Here is a 27751-nt window from a genome sequence, read left to right as displayed (position 1 = left end):
TGTCACTTCATGTACGTTGTTGTGACAATTCATTTTCAGAATATTCTTGTAAAGATGCAAATTCTCTGTCAAAAAGCATTGAGGTTTGCAAGCAGACAATAGAGCATTACAGTGATTTGCCACTTCTTCAGCTGTCTTTGTCCTGGAAGTATTTTTCTCATTCATTTTCTCTATTTCAGTAAATTCTTCAGTAAAGAGTTTCAAATCAAACCAACCATCTCTGAGATGAATCACAACATTACTAATTTTGTGTTGAAGCAAGCGCTGAGAGTGTAGAGAGACTAATGTCATTTGCAATGTTTCATGGGATTGAGCGGTCAGTGATGAGATCTTTTGTCGTCATTTTCATTGGCGTAGTAACAGTGACTTCTTTGGTCATACTCAATTAGAGATTACATTCAGTTAAAGGGTTAGTTCACCCAAAAATGAAAATTCTGTCATTAATTACTCACCCTCATGTCGTTCCACACCAGTAAGACCTTCATTCATCTTCAGAACACAAATTAAGATATCTTTAATGAAATATGAAGAAAATGACCACATTCAAGGTCCAGAAAAGTAGTAAAAACAACAGTAGTTAAAATAGTCAACATGACAGTGGTTCGACCTTAATGTTATGAAGCAACGAGAATACTTTTTGTGCGCAAAACAAAACAAATATAACAACTTTATTCAACAAAATCGTCTCTCCCCTGTCATTCTCATGCTATTTTCGTTGCAGCACTTCCAGGTTTTACTACTTTTCTGGACTTTGAATGTGGTAATTTTGTTGCTTTCTATTGAGGATAAAAAAAACCTCTTGGATTTCATCAAAAATATCTTAACTTGTGTTCCGAAGATGAACAAACAGTCTTATGGGTTTGGAACGACATGAGAGCGCTTAATGACAGAAATGTAATTTTTGGGTGAACTAACCCTTTAATCTTGGTGCACCACTACACAAGCTATTTATGCTACACATCTGCAGTAATACTAATTTCAGTGGGACTGATTTGAAAGTGTCACTGACTATCACTGACAACTCTAGGATTAGTCTACCATTTCAGTCCAGACAGGCTGGCTAGAGCAATATCTGTACTGACGTCAGTGGTTCTTCACGTTCACTGATGTATGAAAATGGCAGGAGCTCACCTTGAATGCCTGCAAATTGAGATCTCTGCTCTTCCATCTATCCAATAGATTGGAGAAGTGAGAAACATGGTCGCTATTATTAATCCCTACATGAACTGAAATGAAATGACAGAAAATGACAAAAGACCTTCATATAATTACAGTTATTGGTGAAGAAGAATAAAGGATTGCATAAACTTTATAAGGACACATACGGATTGTAAACTCTCAAACCTATGCTATTTTGTAAGATCTGCATGAATCTTAATTTATGTTGCAGACTGTCATATATTAGGCATGACATTGCGTTTTGATTCTTAAACTGTGGACATTTGCATGATTTAGTTGTTGATTTTTTACTAAAACTAACAGATTTCTTTTTCTTCTTATTCTTCTTCTCTGTGAAACTGTCTTGGAAACTTTACCATGCCCCTATTTATTTTAGCAGCTTTTCAGATACTTTACAGTAAAATATTCCATTATAAAAAAAAAATCAACTTTAATAAATGTTGATAATTTAAGCAAAAATGAAATAAATCATTATTGGATATTTTCAAATTATTTTTACCATCAGTTTTTCCTGAGTAATATTGTTTTAAATTGCACTTGTTTACCAGAGAGGCAACAGTGTCAGTAAAGATCATGCTTGAGATGAATTATGAGAGATAATGTTTGAAGAAAATATTGAAAAATCAAGTTACATTTCAAGTATATTTTCATCCAGTCAAGCTGTAATTTTGTCAAATTATGCAAAAAGTGATTTTTTTGGTTGCATAAAAAGCTTGCTATTAATATACCCTCAAAAATATATATTTTTAAAATGTTTTAAATTGTCCTCCACATTTAATTTATGCAACAATATATCCAAAATCACCAGTATTCCATTTCTTGTTACATATTTGGGTGGTAAAAAGTTAGCAATCCTAGACAGAGCGGTATGCAAATGATGACTGCAAACATTCTAAAATTAATTTCAGCAAATTCCATGAATTACATTGCTTCAATCTTGCTTTTACACTTTAGTGTAAATAATAAGTGGCTCAAATAACAGATCTTTCTCTCTCATGGACAGCCTCAGTTGGTTAACAGAATAGTAATATGAGTGTGTTCTCAGAGGAAATTTGTTGGCTACACGGAGGAATGTGACACTCATTCATTCTCACATTTTGCAAGGTTATAATTTAGCCAGAGGACATCGGAAGAGCATTACGTTTTTTGGTACATTTTATCCGCTTTATTAATTTAAGATGCAAGACAATCAGCATGCTCATTTCAAATCAGCATTTCATTTTCTCTGCCTGCCTAAGGCAGTCATTGCAGCTTTGGAACAATCCCATTTGTCCTGGATTTAAACTTAGTTTATTACTAAGGCTTTTACTTTGGGGTCTGTTTGAGGAATATAATCTGTGAAAGCATTTACTTCAGTTCAGCGTAGATGCAGATCAAAATAAGCTTGCCTTGAGTTAATGCAAAGTAAGTTTATCACAGCAAGGACACTCTTGTGTTCACCAACTGAACCATAAAGCAACTCCAAGATGCAAAGTAACATGTTTTCTACTTCTGAAATGCTCTTCGCTGGGATTTTGAGGACAGAATGACAGTCCATCTAGAGTAAAAACCCACTGAGAAGACATGCTTTCAGAATGAATCTCCTCTGTGATGAATAATTTGTCAACTAGAGTCTCGTATTGAGTTTTTCATCGCTCTGGATTTTGTCATGTTCATACAGTCCCTGCAGTCAGTGGCTGTTTCAGCTTCAATCTAAACAGCATTGTTGGGCATTTTAACATGCCAGTTATACTAAAAAATGTTGACTAAGTAGGGTTTGAAAAGATTAAAATTTGTTCAGTGACCGAAGTGGAAGCCTACTAGGCTTGAATGCTTCAAATGTGCCTATATAATGCACAAAAAAGGCTGTCAAGTCTGAACAATTCAAACATGCCTTTGATGCCCTTGAATGTCATCTGTCGTATTGAAACACAGCCAGAGATTGTGTTTTTGATAAACTTGTGGCCTACAGTAGAGTGTGTGGTCGGTGACAGTGGTTTGCGGCAAAGAAAACGCTACACAGTACGGGAGTCCTTGGACTCTGCTCTCAGCCTTTGATACATCAAGGAATCCAGACGGGCGGTAATTGGTCGTAAAATACCAGGGGGTGTTAAGATCGTAAAACCATCCACTATTGAATTAGATATGGTGACTATATTGTTCTCAGAGAAATGACTTGATTTTGGCACAAGTCACGGCTATTTACAGGCCTCTTTAGAAAGCAGTAAGACCTGTGAAATCACTGGCTAATTTACCTAGACTACATTCTGCATGTCTGATAAAAGTCTTTTAAAGGAGGGATTTGTGCATTATCAGGACTTTACTAGGAGGGCAAGTTGAAGTTGATTTTAATCACAGGTTGGAAAAATTACCTTGTTCACTGAAATGTTCAGCATAGTGTCTACAATGCCAGAGAGATCTGATTGCTATAGCTGCTACTAGGCTGTTTATTGTTGGTGAAAAGCATTGTATTTATTTTCTATGAACATAATGGGCTTGCATTACCTTGCTGTTAGAAGTTTTTTTTTAATATACTTTTTTATTATATGTGACCCGTGCTGGCAAAATGAGTCACAATGAGTACATTTTCAAAATTGAGTTATTGTTTTTCTTACATTCTCTGTTAAAAAAACTTTCAAAATTATGTGTGATTTGTTGGAATAAGACTTGAGCTACACCTGTTTGAAGTTGATAGAGTCAGCAAAGTCAATTTTAAGAAAAATCGAGTTAAAGTTTTCTGAAGATTCCAAAAACAAAATCACCATATCTTAAAATCCCTGGTAATACCACCAAATTTGACACAAACTAAGTCAAAACCCATATCTATAGTATATATATTCAACTTTTTTTCCATGATTCCACAATTGTTTGATTAACATTAATGAAACAGACAGCCTATATATTAAGACTTACTGTATCACACGGATCTAACATAATGTTACACATCAGATGTTTTTCCACAACAGTTTTTCGCTAGTCGTCGAGAAGCGAGCAGAGAAAAACAGCATTTTTCATGGTCAAAGGAAAGGTAGCCTACTCCTCTCAGAAAACATATAAACAAAGATACTTATAGATGTTTAATTGCTATTTGGAGCACTGGGATCACTAGACGAGGGTTTAATGAACTCATTTTTGTGAAAACCTCAATTTCAACCAACATTTATATTTTTTGCTGGTTTTGCCTGTATCTCGAAATTAGCCCGTGCGCATTCTGACTCATTTTGCTAACATGGGTCACATATATACAGGGTGCGATTTGTGAGGGGGACGGGGGGGATTTCCCCCCTTCTGGTCTATGTATCCCTGCCTCTGTTGAATTATTTTTATCCCGGGGGGGGATAAAAAAATATCCCTCCCGGGTGATGCTACTCCACAAAGCACCAACAGAGCATATCAAATACCAAAAATGAAAATCTTTTTTTAATACATCACCAAGTAAAACGCTGCGTTTATATAGAACTGTCTCTTTATGACCACAACAAACGGGACACTTTTCAGACGCGCATTCCGATTTCGCCTCAGCACCAGGCGCAAGTCAAACGAGTGTGGAAAGGGTAACGTTAGGTGACGACGAGGGAGCTTCAGTTGAACAACAGTGAACTCCGGTCAGATGAGATGTTGTCAGGCTATGTCTGTAAAACTCAGAAAAATGAACATGTCGGTCCAATCAGCTGTTATACTGTGCTCTTGGCACGCACTCAAGAATTGCATGCGCACATGCGCCGGCGCACACTCCATAATTACTTTATTATAGCTTAAATAAAGCGCAAAAGAAACTACGAGCAATGATCATCAGTGTTCTGTTGTAAGTTAAGTCATGAAATTACCAAACATGCGATTAAAGCTGCCTCAAAACTGTGCATGAATATTTGTTGACATGGGTTTAAAGCTATTGTTATCCAATTTATTGGCCGAAAACGTCTTAAAAATGCACATATGTACACCAGGGACATCTAAATTTTCTTGGGGGAGCATGCCCCCGTACCCCCTAGAAAACAACATTTTCTGACCTCGATAATTATGAAACCCTGCGTATGGCCGGCTTATATTCTATCTAATGAAATCTGAGGTAAATGTGCATTTCTCCAAATGTGCGCACTTTTGGACTTAAAGTTTGTTTGTGTATGCACTAGGGCTGTGTATCACCAACAATGTCACGATACGATACGCATCACGATACTAAAGCCACTATACGATACGTATCATGATATGGTTCAATTTAGAATTTAAATTTCTTTTGAGCAGAGATTAGTAACAGTAATATGTGTTTATTGAATAGCCAGTGTTATAACAGTCATGATAACTGAAAAAACTATTTTGTTTTTGTCATTTAAAAAAAAACAATGATTTAAATTAAATATAAAAAAAGTCACAAAAAAGCTTCTTTTAAAAGCTTGCTTTTAAAGTCACTCCCTCAGTAACTGAATTGACAATTATAGTGACACTGAAGCATATCAACAAAGCTCAATGACTAATTTCACTTGCAACAGTAAGTTGACTTGTAAAAAAACTAAGTTAGTTAATTATATCGGCTATAATATCATAATAATGTCTATACTGCCTGTTTTTTTTGTTTGTTTTTTTCATCTGTAAAAATGATTTTTTTGGATATCAACTAAAAAATATGTTCTAGAACAACATACATTTTTATTAACGTGGTCTACAAAATATGCGCTACATGAGTTTACAATACACACTTAACAATAAGGTTCATTAATTAAACATCAGATAATGTATTAACATGAACCAACCATGAGCAATACATTTGTTACTGTATTAACATACTAATTAAATGTGCAGGTCTCCTCTCGTGCGTCCTCCCCACTGGACGAGGCCAATATCACTTTCGTTTTGCTTTCAGATATCTCTATTATATATGCCATCACTGCTTTTAACTTTCTAGATGTAATTACCGAAATCAAAACCATAAACTAGTCCATAAACTATATCCTCACGAAAACGTCAGTCAAGCCAGCTCGCGCCTCAACCTGAGAGATCGGCCTTCAAATTTCTTGGTTTCTGAATGGACGGTTTGGCTTGATTGACAAACGCTAACGTTCGGCCATGATTTATATACCATCGACCTGTCCTAAAACGTTAGCACGCATTGATCGATAATTTGGAGATTGTGTCACGTGATTGGCTAGATTTAAAAGCAAGACAGACACGATACGGCAGCTGCTGTATCGATACGCGCATCGTCAGGAGTTCATGACGATGTATCGTTGTATCGATATTCTGAGCACAGCCCTAGTATGCACTGTGATCAAAAATAAATGGGACCAAACACGATTGAATGTAAAGGTTTGTGTCTCGTTATTCTATTAATTACTACCGATTGATTTTGCATTTCTATCAGAAACGAAGAATTATTAGTGTCATTGTAGTGGTGCAAATATCTAAGCTATCTAATACTTCAAATCTCAAGGTTAAATCAGAAGAGTTTTTGCCTGTCAAGCTTTCGCGTCTGGCAAGTCATTTACAGTGTGTATGCACCGGTGTCAGACATTTTCAAGGAGACAATTGGTCATTTTTGGCGAACAGGTGAAATATCTGAGAGAGCAAGACAAAAGGGACTGCAGCATGCATTCAAGGGATATATCCACGACATAATAAGCAACCGATTAGAAAATAATTTTGATCAAAATTGAAGCTAAAGCTCCCAGCGCGAGCAGCAGCCGCCTCATATGCTGACCATTCAAATGGGAAACACACAATTTATTGAGGAAAAGCTTTGTTCATCCACAGCAGGTTAAGTGAAATTAGTGAAAATAACCTAATAATTATAAATCAAACAGCTTATCCATAAGTCTTGTGGAATAAACAAGACGTTAGCCTGACCATTTTGCAATGATAAGATTCTCCTGCTTATATTTTTAGCACGCCAGGCTAACGTAACTCTGTCTTGCCTTTAATCATTTTATTTCATGTTCAAATATATGCGTTATGAACAAAGAACCGTCATTATTTCCAAGCAATGATGTGCTGAGTTAGCTAGCTGGCTAACCTACCCGTCAGATTGTCCTACCCGGGCTTTACTGGACATCAATATTACATCATTGCTGTCATGTTAAATAACACAAAATTACTGTATATGCACTATTATAAGGGTAGGTTCAGGGTTGGGGTAAGTGTAGATGTTAATAAAGCCATAGACCATGTTAATATCACGCTGGAAGCACAATCTGATAGGTAACGTTTGCATTTTTCGGATTTTGTCAGATTTTGCTAACTTTACCTACTGTTTCAATGGGAGGTAGCAAAATCTGACTGGGTAGCACAAATTCTCAGAACACCGGCATTCCTCCACTTGGGTTTTAGGTGTTGGGAAGGGAAAAACTTTTAGGATACCGGGTATCAGGTTAACACAATCCATAAGCACAACGCTTCGGCATGTTCCCTCGCTCGAAAGCTTGACAGACCTCCCGCGCCTAGTAACGGTTGCTAAACCACGATTGGCCTGTGGCGGTTTTTGGGCGTGGCTTAGCGAAGGGTCCATTAACACACTTGAAGTTATTTACATACATTTCTAAAATCCAGATTGGTGTTTCGATTCATCCAGGTCAAATTTTCTGTGGCTGAGTCATCTTATGCTTCCCATCATAGCTTATGGAAGCCCTCCCAGAATACTGAATGCTGCATAATATATATAATGATAAAATACAAATGTTATGAGTTCATATTGAGATCTCTGACTTTGGTATGTTGATCTGAACACAGATTGTGACATTTTTAAGATCTCTCCTGAAACTTGCTTAGGAGATTATTGGGGTCTATTTCTCGTGAGAAAAAAATCTCTCTCAATTTTGCTCTGAATTTGATCAAACTAGTGTCTAAAAGAAATAATATTTAAGATATTTGAGTAGTATCATTGCCGATTTTTTTTTCTACCATTCAAAGAACTAGTGGTCACTGCACAGTAGTTGCTGCATGGAGTGGTTTAATGTGTCTCTTCTAAAGAGCAACAGCTTGCTGAGTGTTTTTTGAGTGCAGTTTAAGTTGTACCTGCTATTGTGGGAAATTCATCTCCCATCATTTATTTCCCGTTACAGCACTCACCACTATCAACTGACTTCAGTAAGAAATTACATAATAATTCCTGAACAGGCATGTCCATATGTTTTAACAAAACATTTCATTCTTATTCAGCGCACACTATAAAAAATAAACAAGCTATTTAATTCACTTGTCTTGGCAACGTTTGAACGTTTTTCTTTAAAAGGACAATGGTGAACAAAGTGTGCAATGATTTTGTGGCTTATTACTGACATTCTGGCATTAAATTGTAAGCAATTAGTAACACATGACTCAGTTGCAACTCTGTTAGTATTAGGGTGAAAATGAAAATATTCAGCTCTGTCACTTTAAACTAAGCAATATATAGCAGACCAACGACAAATTAATGGCCCTAAAACAATGATCCAGAGAATCGGCAGATGCAGGGGTTTAAAAGAGTAGATGCCCCAGATCATCATTAAACCCAAAATTTGCATTTAAATGAAATTTGAAATTCCTCGGAGCGTTACACAGCCTCGAGCATAACGATGAGACTCATTTGGAAAGAAGAACCTTTCTCTGCACTCATTTTTTCTATTCATTACTCGCATACTGGGAGAACCTCAGGTGCTGGAGACCCTCCTCACATCTGGGAGACGGTCTCTCCAGCATTTATTCAGTCTCCCCACTAGAGAGGGCTGACTCAGCCGGGCCTGTTTTATTGAGATGGAGGAAAGTTTGAAATGCCATCTCAGTTTTCAGTGGGTGGCTGAGTCGACGCTTGAAATTCAAAAGATCCTTCAAATTTTGAGTCAGGAGATTGAGTTTACCTGGAGAGGAGTCGTGCATCTGTGATCTATTCTACATGAAAGAATGTTTCGTCACACTGATTATGTCTTAGGTGTAAAACATCTACAGTATTACCATATTATAAACTGCACACACACTGTTTAAAAGTTTGGGATCAATAAAATTTTTTAATACTTTTTAAAGATGCTCACCAAGGCTGCAGTCATTTGATAAAATTGTGAAATATTATTACAATTTAAAATATCTGTTTTCCATCTGAATATATTTTTAAAATGTAATTTATTCCTGTGATCAAAGCTGAATTTTCAGCATCATTACTCCAGTCTTAAGTGTCACATGATCCTTCAGAAATCATTCTAATATGCTGATTTGGTGCATCAATGTTGAAAGTTTTTGCGGAAACTTTGATGCATTTTTTTCCCCAGTATTCTTTGACATACGGTATGTATGCATACATTGCTTTTAAAGGTGCCATTGAACGTTTTTTTACAAGATGTAATATAAGTCTAAGGTGTCCCCTGAATGTGTCTGTGAAGTTTCAGCTCAAAATACCCCATAGATTTTTTTAAATTATTTTTAATTTAATTTTTTAAATTTTTAATTTTTTAATTTTTTTAAATTATTTTGGGGCATCATTATAAATGAGCCGATTCAGGGTACGCGGCCCCTTTAAATGCTCTCTCTCCCCACCCCCGGAGCTCACGCTTGCCTTAACAGCTAATATAGCCCTCAAAATGGATCTTTACAAAGTGTTCGTCATGCATACTGCATGCATGCGTCGGATTATGTGAGTATTGTATTTATTTGGATGTTTACATTTGATTCTCAATGAGTTTGAGGTTTTGCTCTGTGGCTAAAGCTAACATTACACACTGTTGAGAGATTTATAAAGGATGAAGTTGTGTTTATGAATTATACAGACTGCAAGTGTTTAATAATGAAAATAGCGATGGCTCTCTTGTCTCCGTGAATACAGTAAGAAACGATGGTAACCTTAACCACATTTAACAGTACATTAGCAACATACTAACGAAACATTTAGAAAAGACAATTTACAAATATCACTAAAAATATCATGATATCATGGATCATGTCAGTTATTATTGCTCCATCTGCCATTTTTCATTATTGTTCTTACTTGCTTACCTAGTCTGATGATTGAGCTGTGCACAGATCCAGATGTTAATACTGGCTGCCCTTGTGTAATGCCTTGAACATGCGCTGGCATATGCAAATATTGGGGGCGTATATATTAATGATCCCGACTGTTACGTAACAGTCTTGTGTTATGTTGAGATTCGCCTGTTCTTCAGAGATCTTTTAAACAAATGAGATGTATATAAGAAGGAGGAAGCAATGGAGTTTGAGACTCACTGTATGTCATTTCCATGTACTGAACTCTTGTTATTCATCTATGCCAATATAAATTCAATTTTTAATTCTAGGGCACCTTTTAAGATAAGCATTGGTGCACATTATTCCAAAAAATAATTCATAATCTATTAGCACAAAATATTATGACTTGTTATGCCTATGTAATAACCTTCCTTTTAGACTGGCTTCATGAAACCTTCATTCATTTCCCTATTACTAACACCCACTTTTCATGAACCTGTCAATTCCTGATGTATAAAATTAAGTCCTACGTATTTTTTTCTTGTTTCACTTGAGGAAAAAATGAGTAAAAAGGTTATGTTTCATATTGACTGAATATCATCCAGCCATCTCTTGTGTGGAATAAAATATGATATATTCTGCATGTTATTTTGGCCAAGAATCATCAACATAGACCTGAATGGACCATCTAAACATTTAGGGGAGGTTAAATCTAACATTGGACAATCGTAAAAAACAAAAGTTGAATATGCAGGTGCTCTCAACGATATTGGTATTACAGCAAGTGTCTCTAAAAAGGGAATGTTCTGTCTTTTTCTGTGTCTTTTTCTCTCTCTCTCATATCGTTACAAACCTATATGAGACCAATAACATTTGCATATATTCATACTTGTCACATACGAGACACTCAAGAACCAATGATGTTTGACGTCAAACTTGCTGTGAATCGTGACAAGCCCAGTTTGCGCATGCACAAATGAGATATGAGAGCTACAGCAGAAAGGATTCATTTTCTCTCACAAAGCTATCTTTTGGAATAGATAGAACAAGGCATGACAGACATTTCCATTCCCCTAAAAAGATCCAACCAGTGCTCAGCCAATCAGATTAGAACTAGCATTTTTCACCAGCTTACAATATCTAAATGTGCCGTGGTCTGTGAGCATGTCTGAAACTGCAGTGTAACTTGAGATGGATAAAGGCAGTGAGAAGAAAAGTTTTACCACCACAATGATCCTCCATATCAGCACAGATATAACCATTGATCACTGCAAAAAGATGAAATATTATTCTTTGTCCAATATCACTTAACAGCAGCAATGACACATCCACATCTTACATCCTGTACATGAATCATCTGCTTGTCCTTTGTGAAAGCTCTAATGCTATTTATATGGTTGACATGAGGAATATTTTAATTAAACTGTTCTGTGTGATGTATAAGTTTTTCTGATTTGAAGATTTGCTTCTAGAGGAGCGTAGAGTGTAAATACTGTGGAGCCTTTTTTCTCTTCCATTTTTAGATTAGAAAGCCCCTTGTGGGCCAAACACTTTCTGTAGCTTTCAGATTTCATAAGCATCCAGTTAATTGAATTCACTCTGATTTTAAAGGCCCACTGAAGTGCTTTAAAACACACAGCATTGTTCAGTGTGTTGATGCAATTTCCACTGAAACAAGAAGACAGGGCGGGACATATCAAACAGCTCCTCCCCTTTTTTAAAAATAGCCAATAGCGTTTCGTTTTAAATCACAGACAGCTCGGCCAGAGCCATTGAGCTGGGTAAAGCCTCTCTAACCGTTTCTCCTATAATCTGCTCCATATCGCTTTAAAAACATATTTTTGGAATAATTTTCATGCATATGATCCGCTTTGTGCTCTCGTGTTTCTTGACCGGAGCAGACTGTGTGCACGCTCGTTCATTTGCAACTTCATTCGCCCCAATGGAAAGCGTATTTACGCTGTCTGAATCATTCCTTATATCCACTATGTGCCATTCACTATCTAGAAAATAGTAAATGTGTGAACAAGTGATCAATTTTAGCCGCAGCCTCTATTTATAGTAAAGGGGGTGGAACGCTTCAGATTCTAAAGAGCATTTGATTGGTCAGAAAATCAGCTGAAGTGCATGATGTCATCAAAATCATTGATCCATACTGGCCGGAAGTGAGAGACTGTAAGTTTTGAATGCCTATATTTTCGAAATGTGAATTTTTTTGTCATTGTTTTAGAGCACATTAGCTTACAGGCCAAAAAACTGATTTCATGGGGACTTTAAATGCTTTTGAAGTCACTTGCAAGCAAATAAAAATCAAAAGGTGCTCTGAGTTAGAACAAACCGTGTCTGTGTTTTATGACTTTGGCATATGTTTGTCATGTGTTGTGCTAAAATTAATGGGATTTGGCAAGCTGTTTCAGGTGCTGTTAGCTTTAGTCATTTCTTCTTGTCTGTATATGTTTATTAGATTATGTCAGAACTCATATCCTGTTTATGTGTGTAGCGGTCGATGTGTGGTCATTTAAACTTGACAGTGATGATTGCACTTCTTGTCTTAAATAGGTGTCATTCTGTCTGCCTACGCCAGGGATTTGTGTCAGTAGAGCCCCTCATATGGCTGTTTGTATGTTCAGGGGAATGTTAAACACAGACTGCGCACCAGCCGGGAAGATTGTGTCCTGTCTGAAGGTCTAACATCCATGTTGGTGGCCTCATGCTGGAATTCTCCTCTTGGGCAGAGCTAATGAGAATCCCACCAGTCCAGCACTTTCACTGTAAACCTTTACCAGACCCTCTCTCTCTCTCTGTGTGTGTGCTTAACGTCAGCATGCTTCCCAACTGCAGAGCTCCTGTTATTGTGCCAGCATGGATTTATACGTCTGTGCATGTGCAGAACCCAGACACTTATTGCTGTTACAAATCTCTTTGCTTCAGATGTGAAAGAAAACAGGAGACAATTCATTTGACACGGAGCGCTCAATGAATCAAACCTCTCATAAGTGCCCTTGGAACTTGAGTGAAGTCTTAAGAGCTTCTGACACTCATTCTTAACCTCGTAAATGTTCGTGTTAGATTAGGGGAAAAAAGAAAACTAGCTTTATTTATTGTATATTTATATTATTATTTATATCACCCGTTTTTTTTTTTTTTTTCTCGGTTTCAAACTAGATTATTTTGTTTACCCCATTGGCAGATTATTTTATTTGTTTTAAGCAAAAACTCACTTAAATTTGACTTATTTTTTCTGAAAACAAGACAATAATTTTTTACTTGTCTAGAAAATGCTTCTTGATTTAAGAATTGTTAGATATTTGAACTAGAAACAAGACAAAAACTCTAGGTAAGAAAAGCATTTACCAGTTTTTTACTATAGTAATCGAAAAGTATGTCTAATTGATTGAAATCATAAAATTTATACAATTTTTAACAACAATTTTATTAAAAGTTCAAGGCGAGACACTACAGGCTAAAATGCTGTTTTTTTCAATTTTGAGATTTTGGGCTTTTTGGCTTTTAATAAAGTGTTTTTTCAGACTAGTGGTAAGAAAACATCCAAAATCCACCTTTAAGCATTTATTTTTTGGCACTTTATCTAGTTGTGTTTATGGATTTCAATAACAACACATATTTTAAAGAGAGAACATTTGACTCTAAAGCGTCAAAAAAATGAAACACGAATTCTGAACTTGACTTCAGATTTCTGTACTAGAAATTTATGCAAATTAGTGCATTTTTAGTAAATAATGCCTCATTTGCATATTTAAACATAACATTTTAGAAAACTTGTAATATACAAAATGTTTGCAATTCTTATTGTAATCAATCCACTGGGGAAGTATGGTGATAATTAATATTTTTTTATTTTTTTTACCCTATTCACCTGCAGTGTCTCGCCTTAACAAAAACTACATTTTAGTGTCCTATGAAATTTGTTTTATTTTTTCCCAAGTTCTGTGTTTACTTTTTTTTAATTAATCTGGATTCCATTTTAATTGTTTAATTAAATTAAAGTGCTTCTTATATGGTTTTTCCAATATACTTTTCATGAAGTGTGTGCTATAGCTGTTTGTGAATGTAAAAGGGTTGCAAATTTTTAAAGATCAAAGTGCACGACAAATAAAGTTATTGTGTTATTCGAAAGAACTGATTATAAATATGTCCATTAAGGTGTTATGTAAGCCATACATTTATTGTTTGGCGGACTGGGGGTGAAATCAGAACAGACCTAAAGTTATTGTTAACTCACTAAATCTGTGTCCACGCCCCTGCAATCAGCAGTGTTTGTTACATGAGTATGTTAAACCAATAAAAACTGAGGGTCTATGACCTCGCAGATACAATACATATAATACCAGTTCTTCAGTTCGGATTTCCAGGCCTGGAAAAGTCATGGAAATTTCAATAGTGGTTATAATTTTTCTTTTTGCTCTTGTGTTTTTGAGTGCATTCTTTGTAAAATATTTTTTTTACATCCTTATCTACTAGAGCTGATAAATCATGGATAAGTTTGGCTAAAAGGTTTGGGGTTTATATCGAGATCCTTTTTCTTCTTTACTAGCACGTTCCTTGTTTTCACATAAACTGGCTGCTGAGCTCATATGTCATTTTACCCTCTTCTGTGACACATGACATTCAACAACAGTTGTAAATTTTTCCTGCCACGTTACAGTCGGTCTCTCACAGTGTTCCCGGGGTTAATAGATAACACACATCATCCACTGATATGCTGTATGCTTTCCTTCCTTTTAAATTTAGGCTGACCCACTTTCATTGTGCAGCTATTTTTTTGTCATCACAAAGAAAGCACAACAGCAAATCATCACAACAGCCTGCATAAAATAAACTGATGGGTTATGAGTTAAAATAGATGCTGTGTCCTGACCGCTCCATCACGTAACCTTTGTTTCTCCTCGTTTCGCAGGGCCACTCCGCATCTACGGGTACATGAATCTGAGTTCCACTGGCCAGATGCCTGAGATGGAAGAAGTAGATACCAATGAGAGGTTAGAGCACAACCACCGTTATCTGTTTTTTTCCTTTAACTGTTTTAGCTGACCTTGAGTACCAAGATGGCTTATAAATAGACTTGGTTCATGCATTAATCAATGAAAGTGTTTTAACCCCGCCTGAGGCCTTTTGCATGAATTCACTCGCTTCGCTCAACATTGACATACTACCATATGTTCACCTCAGTGACCTCCTTTTTTGAATGTCATCTCTGTAAATGCACTGGTTCCTTCAGACATTACAGGAATATAATGTCTATGGGACTTCTGGGGAAGCTACTTCAGTATCAGGGGGACTTCAAGGTCTCCAGAGGTTGTGGGTCTGTTTGCTCAGCAGGACAGAGGAAATATGGTCTTTCTATGTTGGTATTAGCTTTCTCCCTTCCGGGTATATACTTACAAACCTTAAGTATCCTGTAACATCACAGGAGTCTCAAGCCACTAAACAACACAGTAATGACACTTATAAATAGCACTGAGTGTGTGTTCTTCATAGCGCGGCATCCAATGGTATTCGTGTTGTTGTCAGGTCCGCTGCTGTAAGTGAGATGTTACGGTGCTGTTATGTTGCTGTTTATGCTCAAAGTGCTGACTACAGGTGTTCTGATAAGCACTATTTTGTAATCAGCTGATTTTTATTGACTTTTGACCAACAAATGTATAAAAGAGATGCAACAATAATACATTTCTCTACAGATACAAAAAGCTGATATATATAACGTTAAGTCACTTCATTGAAGCTTATTGTATTATGTAGAGTATTATAGTATTATGAGAGAAAGATTGATTAAACAAGTGTATTACCTGCATATGATTCATTCATTCTTCAGGTCGATGTCCATAATTGGAATGTCTGCTGAGGAAAATTATGTGTTTGTCTTTGTCCTTTTAAATTTTAAGGGGATTTCCCACAGCGCTAAAACAACTTCCTTGTTCTGATTCACTCATGAAGACAGTATTTGCACCCATCTAATGTGACTTTCATTGAAGTCCACTGCATATCACGACCACTAATGGGCAATTTCTCAGTACCAAATACGGCGTACTATTTATATCAAATAATATTTATTGAACAACAGTATTTAAATTAACAACAATAGCCATTATAAAAGACAATAGAAAATAAACACAAGCAATTACAAGCAAATACAGCATTTAAAGGATTAGTTCAATTTAAAATAAAAACTTTTCCTGATAATTTACTCACCCCCATGTCATCCAAGACATTCATATCTGTCTTTCTTCAGTCGAAAAGAAATTAAGGTTTTTGATGAAAACATTCCAGGATTATTCTCCCTATAGCGGACTTCAATAGCCTCCAGACGGTTGAAGGTCAGAATTACAGTTTCAGTGCAGCTTGAATAGGAAAGGTGTAGGACATACAGCGTAAACTTTTTGGAGAATACGGAAATGCGGCTTTGGTGGAAACACTTGGAAGGTGAACATTTGTTTATATAAAGCATATACATTTACATTTTTTTTTTTTTTCGAAAATGACTGATCGTTTCACTAGATAAGACCCTTATTCCTCGTCTGGTATTGCTTAAAGCCCTTTGAAACTGCATTGAAACTGTAATTTTGACCTTCAACCTTCTGGAGGCCATTGAAGTCCGCTATAAGGAGAATAATCCTGGAATGTTTTCATCAAAAACCTTTTTTCGACTGAAGGAAGAAAGGCATTAACATCTTGGATGACATGGGGGTGAGTAAATTATCAGGAAAAGTTTATTTGAAAGTGAACTAATCCTTTAAGTTATGAAACGTAATTTTCCCCTTAACCCAAATCGTTTTGATCTGGAACAAGTAATAGATTAAAAAGACCAAAGATTGCCCTTTTGATATACCCCAAATTAATTATATCTCATGTTTAACCACTACCACTACCAAATGAATGGCCAAGATGAAGCTGCTCTCTGCGGGTACTTGAGCACTGAACGGCCCTTGATGGCCTGGAACTCATCTGGGAAAGCGTCTAGACAAACAGTAAAATAGGTACTATGAGTCACATATTTAAGGTCTAAATAACTACATTTCCCCCTTTTTAAAATTGCATTTCGTGACACAAGAACAGTAGTCTTTTTAAAAAATATGGTAGATTTGACATGACAGTCGCCACAAGCGGAGTGATACTAACAGTGAAACAGTTCCAGTGCTGATACTAAGGGAATATCGCACAGCTCTCAGCCAATCAGATTTGAGAACCAGAAAGTACTGTTGTATATATATTTATAGTACAAATCCGATTCCAAAACAGTTGGGACACTGTACAAATTGTGAATAAAAACAGAATGCAATTATGTGGAAGTTTCAAATGTCAATATTTTATTCAGAATACAACATAGATGACATATCAAATGTTTAAACTGAGAAAAAATAAGTTGATTTTAAATTTCATGGCATCAACACATCTCAAAAAAGTTGGGACAAGGCCATGTTTACCACTGTGTGGCATCCCCTCTTCTTTTTATAACAGTCTGCAAACGTCTGGGGACTGAGGAGACAAGTTGCTCAAGTTTAGGAATAGGAATGTTGTCCCATTCTTGTCTAATACAGGCTTCTAGTTGCTCAACTGTCTTAAGTCTTCTTTGTCGCATCTTCCTCTTTATGATGTGCCAAATGTTTTCTATGGGTGAAAGATCTGGACTGCAGGCTGGACATTTGGCACGGTGGATTGTGTTCACCGACAAGTATTCCTGAGCCCATGTTGTGATTTCCTTTACAGTAGCATTCCTGTATGTGATGCAGTGCCGTCTAAGGGCCTGAAGATCACGGGCATCCAGTATGGTTTTCCGGCCTTGACCCTTACGCACAGAGATTGTTCCAGATTCTCTGAATCTTTGGATGATATTATGCACTGTAGATGATGATAACTTCAAACTCTTTGCATTTTTTCTCTGAGAAACTCCTTTCTGATATTGCTCCACTATTTTTCACCGCAGCATTGGGGGAATTGGTGATCCTCTGCCCATCTTGACTTCTGAGAGACACTGCCACTCTGAGAGGCTCTTTTTATACCCAAACATGTTGCCAATTGACCTAATAAGTTGCAAATTGGTCCTCCAGCTGTTCCTTATATGTACATTTAACTTTTCCGGCCTCTTATTGCTACCTGTCCCAACTTTTTTGGAATGTGTAGCGCTCATGAAATCCAAAATGAGCCAATATTTGGCATGGCATTTCAAAATGTCTCACTTTTAACATTTGATTTGTTATCTATATTCTATTGTGAATAAAATATAAGTTTATGAGATTTGTAAATTATTGCATTCCTTTTTTATTCACAATTTGTACATTGTCCCAACTTTTTTGGATTCAGGTTTGTATTTTGTTAGTTGTTTTTTTTACCATAGTGTCAACTCCACTATTTCGTAGTGTCAACTCAAATTCCACTGCTGAATGTGAAATATGAAAAAAAGGGAGATTCATTCAGGTATAATGTCATTCTTACAATACAAATGAAAGTATGGTAAAGATAGACAGCTCCGGCAGCGATCCAAGCCTCTGTGAGTCTCGCGTTCTAGCATGTCTAACAAAGGTGTCAAATCCCCCATTGAGGAAAACACAGCACTGCAGTCTGCACTATTACTGCACTCACGGTGTCACACTTTATCGTGGAGGATGCATTGTCTCTCCAAACATTTTCATTCATACCAGCAAACATTGCTGATACCACCCTGTGCTCTATATCACAACAAACCACATGGCAATATCCCCCTCCTTTCAGTTGCTTATCTGCAGAATGTCCTTCTCTCTGGGGAAGGCCGAACTCCTTATCCCTTTGTCAATGTGTATGGCTTTCTGGATCACCACTCTTCTTGAAGAATCTCTTCAGAGTGTCTTGAAAGTGACTGCGGTTAATGCTGAAGAAGACAGCAGCTGGTATTCCGGGCCTGTGGCATGCTTAGATGAGGAATTCTTTGATGTAATGTTTTGAGACTATCATCGTGGGGTAATGTTAATCAGAGCAGGCATAAATTTAGAAAGATTGATGGTACCACTGCAGAATTAAGTTTAAAGATCATAATTTTATCATTAGAGCCTGTCCTCTGTGTTATCATGAGAGGAAGATTCCAGCATGCAGGAAGATTCAGCTGAATCTATGTTAATGAATGTTTTAGCATAGCTGGGGCACTTTTTATTTCCTATGGGGTTGATTATGAGTAAAACAAACATATTTCTTTTTTTTCTTTTCTTTTCATTTTCATTTTTATGATAAGAGACACCTTAAGGTAGGGCTGAAATGATTAGGCGACATTATCGACAACGTCGACAACAAAAAATTGTCGACAAATATTTTTGTTGTCGAATAGTCTCTTGATCTCATATTACCTATTTGAAGGGCCTGCAATAACATGATGTAACCAGTGGGGCGTTGTAGTGCAATACTGTAATGCAGCCCTCCCGGATCCAATCCAATAAAAGAAGTCAGCGCTTTGGAGTGCATAGTGCAAACGAAGTCTAAACCGTGAAATGTGGGAGATTAACATAGCATAAACATAACAAACATAACGTTTAGCATAACTACAGAATACTGTCATGCAGGGCCACCAACTCTCATTCAAACTTACTGTTCTCACGCCACACGTTCATTTTCTCACACAGTGAAAGATGCATCGCAGAGCAAAGAGGACACAGACAACAGATCAGGTTACTTTTGATATAAAACTAAGTCTCAGCTTTTAAATTCTGTCAGTTTTACTACGGGATTCAAACAATACTTGTGGTTGTGACGCTGATATATATATATATATATATATATATTAGGGCTGGGCGATATATCGAATGCTTTTGTCACACGCATTTCGTCAGTAAAGCCGGTTCCCTGATTACCGCTAAATCGCCATCACCTGCTCTCAAATGGAGCGCCATTTAATAGACAGTGCCGTAGTTCACTGATAAGCCACGCAATGTCGCGTTCAATATCGACGGCGATTCATATCGATAATGAACGCGATATTGCGTGGCAATATTTTAACTAATTGCAAAAGTAGAATAATTGAACAAAGCTTACTGATTAACCAATGCAATAATCGATGATTAGTCGATTAATCGTTCTAATAATCGATAGATTAATCGATTACCAAAATAATCGTTTGTTGCAGCCCTACCTTAATGCGAACATTAAAGGGTTAGTTCACCCAAAAATGAAATTTCTGACCTTCATTCATCTTCGGAACACAAATTAAGATGTTATGAGGCTATAAGAATACTTTTTGTGTGAATAAACAAAACAAAAATAACGACTTTATTCAACAATATCTTCCGTTCTGATGTCGAACCTGGAAGCGCTGAACATAAACAGTGTAATCTGTTCTCTGCGGGTACTTGAGCACTGAACGGCCGCTGATGGCCTGGAGCTCACATCTGGGAAAGCGTATAGTAAAATAGGTACTATGAGTCACATATTTAAGGTGTAAATAACCACATTCCCCCCTTTTTAAAATTGCATTTCGTGACACAAGAACAGTAGTCTTTTTTAAAAAATATGGTAGATTTGACATGACAGTCACCACAAGCAGAGTGATACTAACTGTTCCAGTGCTGATACTAGGGGAATATCGCACAGCTCTCAGCCAATCAGATTTAAGAACCAGAAAGTACTGTTGTATATATATTTATAGTATTTTGTTGGAACCTGGAAGCGCTGAACATAAACAGTGTAGCGGAAAGACGGGAGAGAAGATATTGTTGAATAAAGTTGTTTTATTTCTGCACACAGAAAGTATTCTCGTCCCTTCATAACATAAAGGTTGAACCACTGTAGTCACGTTGACTATTTTAACAACTACTTTTCTGGACCTTGAATTACATGGCTTTCTATGGGAGATTTAAAAAAAAAACCTCTCGGATTTCATGAAAAATATCTTAATTTGTGTTCTGAAGATGAACGAAGGTCTTACGGGTGTGGAACGACATCAGGGTGAGTAATTAATGACAGAAATTTCAGGTTTGGGTGAACTAACCCTTTAAAAAGAGAAAAAAGTTCACAGACAGAAAGATGCTCTTATTTCTTTTCTCTACTTGTACGTGTTCAGACATGCTATTTTAGAGATGTCACTGCCTTTTGATCTCCACAACTCACCCTGCAAATTACCCCGCTGTTGTGAACTTCACTACTGAACCGTCCTGTGAAATGCTGCTATGAGAGGGGCAAGGGGTCTTTGAAATAGATGACCTGACTCTCTCTTAATGAAATGCAGTTGAGAGAAGTCATGCACGATTAATGCCCTCTGTGTGAAATAGCAGGTAAAGCCTCATTGCATACAATTCAATTTCATTTTGTTACATAACTATAGCCCTGCTTTATATACGATCTCTGTAACTAAAGGTGTGCGGTCTCTTGTGTGTTATGTACATTTCTGTGTTAGCCAAGGCAGAAAGGCCAGAAACCGGGCACCTCGGTGTGAGCTGGCGCTTTTCCAGCAGCTCAGAGCAGTCAGAGCGAGGCCTCAAGGGACAGGGAAATCCAGCGCTGCTAAAAACGGGAGCCCTGCTTTCTTGCATTATCTACTGGATCTGCTCGGCAGTAATAAATCTACCCGGGCACGTAGTCCACCTCACCCTGGAGATTTCCAGCTGTAATAATGATAACATGGTCAGAAACAAACAGCAAACAGCGAGCCTTTGATGCTTTTTCTAGAAGAATGATTTAGTTTAGTTGTTCAAAAGATAAGTTGTTCGAACTCTTTATAGTCTTAAGCAACATGTTGATTAATGGAGGCCTCTCTATTAAAATGGTAGCTTGTGTTTTTGTGTGTTGTTCGGCCCTGCAAAAATCACTCCCACAATGCAAGGGTATTTTGGGTGCTTTCCAGGGCTTTCCAAAGTGTTTTCTAAAGTGGTTTTGGTTCAGGTCGATCCTTTAATGTACTGTAAATCTATAGGAGCTTGTTCAAATTACTATTGTAAACTCATTTAATCTAAAATCATTCCTTGCCTCATGCATTTTTTTCCTTTGGGTTGACCAATGAAACAAACTAAATGCCTTGTCTAAAAAAGTTTTTATGAAGTAAGTGAAAGTATGTGGTTTATTCTTGGTCACAGTCATATCTGGTGGGAAACTTTTGAGTCAAGTAGAATATTACAAACAATAAAGTAATTTCTTCTCTCTATATATATTTTTTGCATTCTTTTTACTAGCATTTTTTAAATACTTAACCATACATTGTAACAATACTTTAAAATCATTTTTACAGTTTAATGAGATATAATCAGTTACTTGTTCCCACGGGTCACAATTGTGACCACTTACATGGAAAACTGTCCTGTGAGCAAGATTTATTAAGCACCAGAGATATTATTAATAAATTAATAATAGACTGTTTAAACATTGTACCTTTACAGTGGATGTTGTATATGTTTTATGACAGGTTTGGCATACTTCTTTTTTTCCAGCATATCTGCTGTGGAGAAACAGAAAACAGATTTATAAACATGACTTAGGTTTAGCTTATCTCTAAATGGATGTTATGTGCAACACAGGCAACACTGAGTGCCGTTTTACTCAGCATGACAAGAAAAATGGCCTAATGTCTTTTGCAGTACATAAATCTATAGGCTACCATACACATACGTCCATTTACTTTCTCAAATGAGTCTAACACATGTCAAAATAGCAAGAAAATCTGAGCTTTGACATGTTTTCAAACATCTCATCAAGGGTAAAGTTTTCTGACAGCCCCCCAAATACATTCAGCGTTGACGACATGACATCTGAAAATGCCGGTAAATTACCCAGAAATATGAAGCTTTCAACCCCTAAATGATCCGCATTTGAGTCCATGCCAGTCATCCTTTGGAGATCCAAACGCGTCACATTCATCCCAAAAGACTCTTTTGTCCTCAAGGATGGAACAGTCACATGTGCCCTTAGAAAAAGCATGCTTGACACATAGCCCAACCCAGGTGCAAGTTATTAACAGATTTCCCATTTAATTACTGTCAATCCGCAGAACAGGATGAAAAAAAAAAGTTGATTTATAATAGTCAGGAAACGCATTTCCCAATGCACGCCTATCGGATGAGATCGAAGCAGTTCAATTCCATTGAGATGTCGTATTCATTCAGGGATGCAAAGTGTTCATCTGCAAATGGAATTGGGGAAATTATATCACATCTTGGAAGTATGGAAACTAAGCCTTGTATTTGCACTTCTAAAAGTGAGCTTCTTGTCTCTTGTGAATTTTCTCATTCACCTGAAATACTCATTCAGTGAGTGAAACCCGGCTGATGTATATCATGTGATCAACAGCCTTGAAGGGACTGATTTTATACTCTTTAAAACACTTTGATTTATTATATTATAACATGCATTATATAGAATCTATACTGATTTACTGTACGGCAAGAGTATTTCAATCTGCCCTCCCTTCCAGTGCTGAAGGTCGTGTAGATTGTGTGTGTGGCCTTTTATATGATTTTGTTTGCTGTAGCCGAATGAGGTCTGATACTCACTGACCTATGGAGAATATCTAATGCACAGTCACCATTGAAGCTGCACAAGTCATGGACAATTTGTTCAGCATGGTCACTGCTGATTTCTCTCATTATTCTGCAGGGTGTCTGCTCACTTACTGGTCTTGGAAAGCAAAGGCACATTTGTCAAAAAAAAAAAAAAAAAAAAGAATAAGCAAAGTCCAGGGCTGATTTATTGGGGCACCATGTCTGAATAAATTGCAAGATGTTTTCCAAAGTTTGCATTGGGCAAAGTGTGCATGGTGAAAGAACATTTCCCTGGCTTTCTAAGTTGGGAATATGACAATGAAAGAATCATGGTGGAAGAATGTGATTTGGTATGAGCATATTTTTGTTTACTTTTTCAATGTTAAAGGGATAGTTCACCCAAAAATTTAAATTATCCTATGATTTACTCACCCTCAAGTCATCCTAGGTGTATGACTATCTTCTTTGTGATGAACACAATCTGCAATATATTTAAAAATATCCTGGCTCTTCCAAGCTTTATAATGGTACTGAATAGGGGCCCAGACTTTGAAGTGCCAAAAAATGCATCCATCCATCATAAATGTTTTCCACACAGCTCCAGGGGATAATAAAGGCCTTCTGAAGCAAAGCGATGGCTTTTTTTTAAGTAAAATATCCCTATTTAAATATTAAAATAACTAGCTTAGAACATTTGACTTTAAAAATTCTGGTTTTAGATTTCTAATTCATGACCATTGTTTTGCTTTGCTCTATCCTCTGTGTTTCCTCGTTCGTCATTACATCATGCATCGGGTCAGAGATCACTAATTCACTGCAAATCGATGCTTAAGGTCATCTGCCGGAAGCTAGTTATTTTATTTAATAATAATAATTATAATAACTACCACAGAAAATTAATGATCAAATGTAAAATAGCATTGCATAGGCTTCACTGTATAAATTAAACATAATTATTCTGTGTTAAAGCTGCAAAAGTGATCTCTTTGTATTTTGTTGTTTGATAACATTCATGATGACACAGAAAGCAGCAAAAATATTAGCCTGCTGTCCAACCTGGTCTCATAGGAGAGACGTACCAGTGGGCACGTTTTGTCGAGACACAAAATTTCGTACCGACGAGTACGTCTCGCTGCAGTTTCCGACAGAAACGAACGCTAGAGGCCGGTAAAACGTTGATAAACGCTTTTGCTTGTTTTCACGCACGGTTTTGACGACGGCCGGGGTCGGATTATGGATTCGTAAAGACTCGTTTTGGCGTTTCCTCGCGCAATATCATGTCACGACTTCAAAACGCATCCGACCAGAGTGCCCGATTTGTAAACAAGCGTACTTTGGACTTTCCGGCTCTACACGTTTCCCTTTTTTTGGCCGTAACCAAGCTTGCTCGGTAGCTCGGCTGATACGGAGTTGGACTTACAGCGAGGAGTCGACTCCCCCTGCCTGGGTACGAATCCTGTGAAAGGCGATTGACGGCAAAAAAAAAAGAGCTCAAAGAGAGATCTAAACGAGCTGAAAAACGGACGCTTCTTACGTCACGTTTGCTTTTGTTAACACTATCGGGTAGGTTTAGGCGTAGCGTCGGTGGGAAGTTATTTTAAACGGAGCGCAAATGTCAAATCGAGAACCGCGGCGATTCGTTTAAAAAGCAACGTCATAAGAACATACCGCATTCACCCTATTTAATGCTCCGGCAAAAAAAAAAAAAAAAAAGAGCATGCTTTTGGCGCCGCTCAGTGGACATTTCAGAGCAAAACTGCAGCGATATGTACTCGCTGATACGTATTTCGCGACTTGCGAAAACATGCACACAGGTACGTTTTCGTCATGAGACCAGGTTGCTGCTGTCACTTAAGACCGAATGCGTGGATACAATATAATGATACACATCAGTTTTCTTTGTTTGCTTTACCTAAGCCATAAGCAACTCTGTTTACAAGGATACTCACAGAGATAGACATTTTGATATCATTTTGCGTGTATGTGTCCGTTCGCTGCTAAAACTATACATTGTGCAGCCCTATTATAGTTGTATTTCTCATTTGATTATGTCATTTGCAATGCTAAATGCTATCGTTGTTCTTTCCATCATTGAAGCCATTAAGTACACAGTCTGGCATCTTTTGTCTTTTTGTCGAACTTTTTTGCTTCAAATCAAAGTTTGTAATGTTTTGATTAACCTTGTTGCTGGTTGGTTTGGTTTATTGTTTCTAACTCATAAACAGGCTTTTTTAAAAATCCCTATGGGAAAAATATTTGGGAAAAATACTTCTGAAACCGTTGAAAAAGTTGGCGGACCCCGTTGCACTCTATACTATACATTCAAACAAAGCAGTTTATATGATTTTAGAGCCATGTGATGTTGTAAGGTCGTTAATTATCCACACTATAACTTGCAAGAGTTTTGTGGTTTGTTTAGTTAATAACAAAATTCACAGATTCGGATCATATTAAGGTTTATTAGGAGAATTCGCTTCACCACTGCACATTTAGAATTGCAAATGCCTGCTTCTGTGAGGGTCAATTGTTCATTGATCTTAGTAAATTCACACCGTGCACTCTGTGCCTTTAATCAGCATATTTGTCCTTCATGAGTGTTGCTGTGAAATCATGCTGATGCCCATTTGCACGGAGAATTAATGAAAACGAAGGGCCTAAGTTCAAGTTTAGATTGTCAGCGGTTCCACTCTTGGACGGTTTCCCAGCAATTGAGGACAAATTTCCTTTCAATCTTCATATCTCTAGCAACTGAATAACAACAGGTAGGGCTGAATACGTGACATGCCAGACAACATGAATGTTCAAACCGTCCACGCTGCAGTGCTGGGCTTTCAGAGAACTGTGTTTTTTCACTAGCAGTCTTTGTTCCTTTTTTAGTGGATTTTTTTATTTTTTTTTTATTTTTTTTTAACATAGGGCTGCATAACTTCACTTTTCTGGCATTAAATGTCTCTGTATATAATAAATAAAACAGAGATTGCAGCAAAATATTTTAGAAAGTAATTGTTAAAATAGTAGTTTTTATGAATGTTAGAATTATACAATAAATACTTTCTTATATAATAAGTAGATTGAAAAGGACTTCAGTTTAACTTGATCTGTTGCCATTGTTCTCGGGCAAAAGCATGTTTTTCAGTTCAGTCTGAAATCTGGGATGCTTGACTCTCACACTGAAAAGAAAATGTGTAGGGCTCAAGTACCATTTGGCCTAATTACATGAAATCATATTACAGGCTGCTCAAGTCAAAGTCCCTCCACTGAGTCACAGCAAATCAAGATATATTATGCACTATATCTTTTGTTATTTATCTTGTGTTATTATTTATATGCTATTATAGTATTTATTCATATAGTATTTATATTTTTGAATTTTATTTTCACTTTGCTTTTGTTTTTATATGTATTTCTATTTATTTTTATTTTAGTTTTAGAAATTTTAGCACTTTAAAGGGTTAGTTCACCCAAAAATGGAAATAATGTCATTAATTACTCACCCTCATGTTGTTCCACACCCGTAAGACCTTCATTCATCTTCAGAACACAAATTAAGATATTTTTGATAAAATACAATGGCTCATTGAGTGCAAAAAGCAACGAGAATACTTTTGGTGCACCAAAACAAAACAAAATAGCGACTTTATTCAACAATATCTAGTTATGGGTAATTTCAAAACAATGCTTCCTGAAGCTTCGAAGCTTTACCAATCTTTTGTTTCGGATCAGTGGTTCGTGATTTTAGTAAACAAGGCTTTGTTACATCATAAATGTTTTGAAATGTCAATAGTTCCTGTGACTTTGGCAATTTGATATGTGCTCTGAACCACTGATTCGAAACAAAAGATTTGTAAATCTTCGAAGCTTCATGAAGCAGTGTATTGAAATCGCCCATCACTACATATTGTTGAAAAGTCGTTATTTTGGGGGTTTTTTTGTGCAAAAAAAGTATTCTTGTCACTTTATAATATCAAGGTTGAACCACTATAGTCACATGAACTGTTTTAAATATGTTTCTAGTACCTTTCTGGGTGTTTGAATGTGTTAATTATCTTGCTGTCAATCGAGGGCTCACTGAGCCATCAGATTTCATAAAAAATCTTCATTTGTGTCTGAAGATGAATGAAGGTCTTACAGGTGTAGAACGACAGGAGGATGAGTAATAAATGACATAACTTTCATTTTTGAACTAACTAACTCTTTATACTTATTTCAGTTAGTTTCCAAGCCAA

The 27751-nt window shown here is 36.7% G+C and overlaps 1 protein-coding gene across 4 annotated transcripts in view; it reads left to right on the top strand.

Annotated features, from left to right (window-relative positions):
- The window catches only part of LOC137020079 (5-hydroxytryptamine receptor 4-like), a 139900-nt gene that overhangs the window by 10333 nt on the left and 101816 nt on the right, over positions 1 to 27751 (top strand). For all 4 annotated transcript variants that reach the window (XM_067385284.1, XM_067385308.1, XM_067385300.1 and 1 more), the window contains exon 2: positions 14999 to 15080. In XM_067385284.1, coding sequence (XP_067241385.1) covers positions 14999 to 15080 — 82 coding nt within the window. The remainder of the gene's footprint in view (positions 1 to 14998; positions 15081 to 27751) is intronic.

Source organism: Chanodichthys erythropterus, chromosome 1, assembly GCF_024489055.1.
Source record: "Chanodichthys erythropterus isolate Z2021 chromosome 1, ASM2448905v1, whole genome shotgun sequence".
NCBI classification, from domain to species: domain Eukaryota; kingdom Metazoa; phylum Chordata; class Actinopteri; order Cypriniformes; family Xenocyprididae; genus Chanodichthys; species Chanodichthys erythropterus.
Note: the sequence above shows the minus strand (reverse complement) of the source record. Positions and strands in the feature narration are given on the sequence as shown.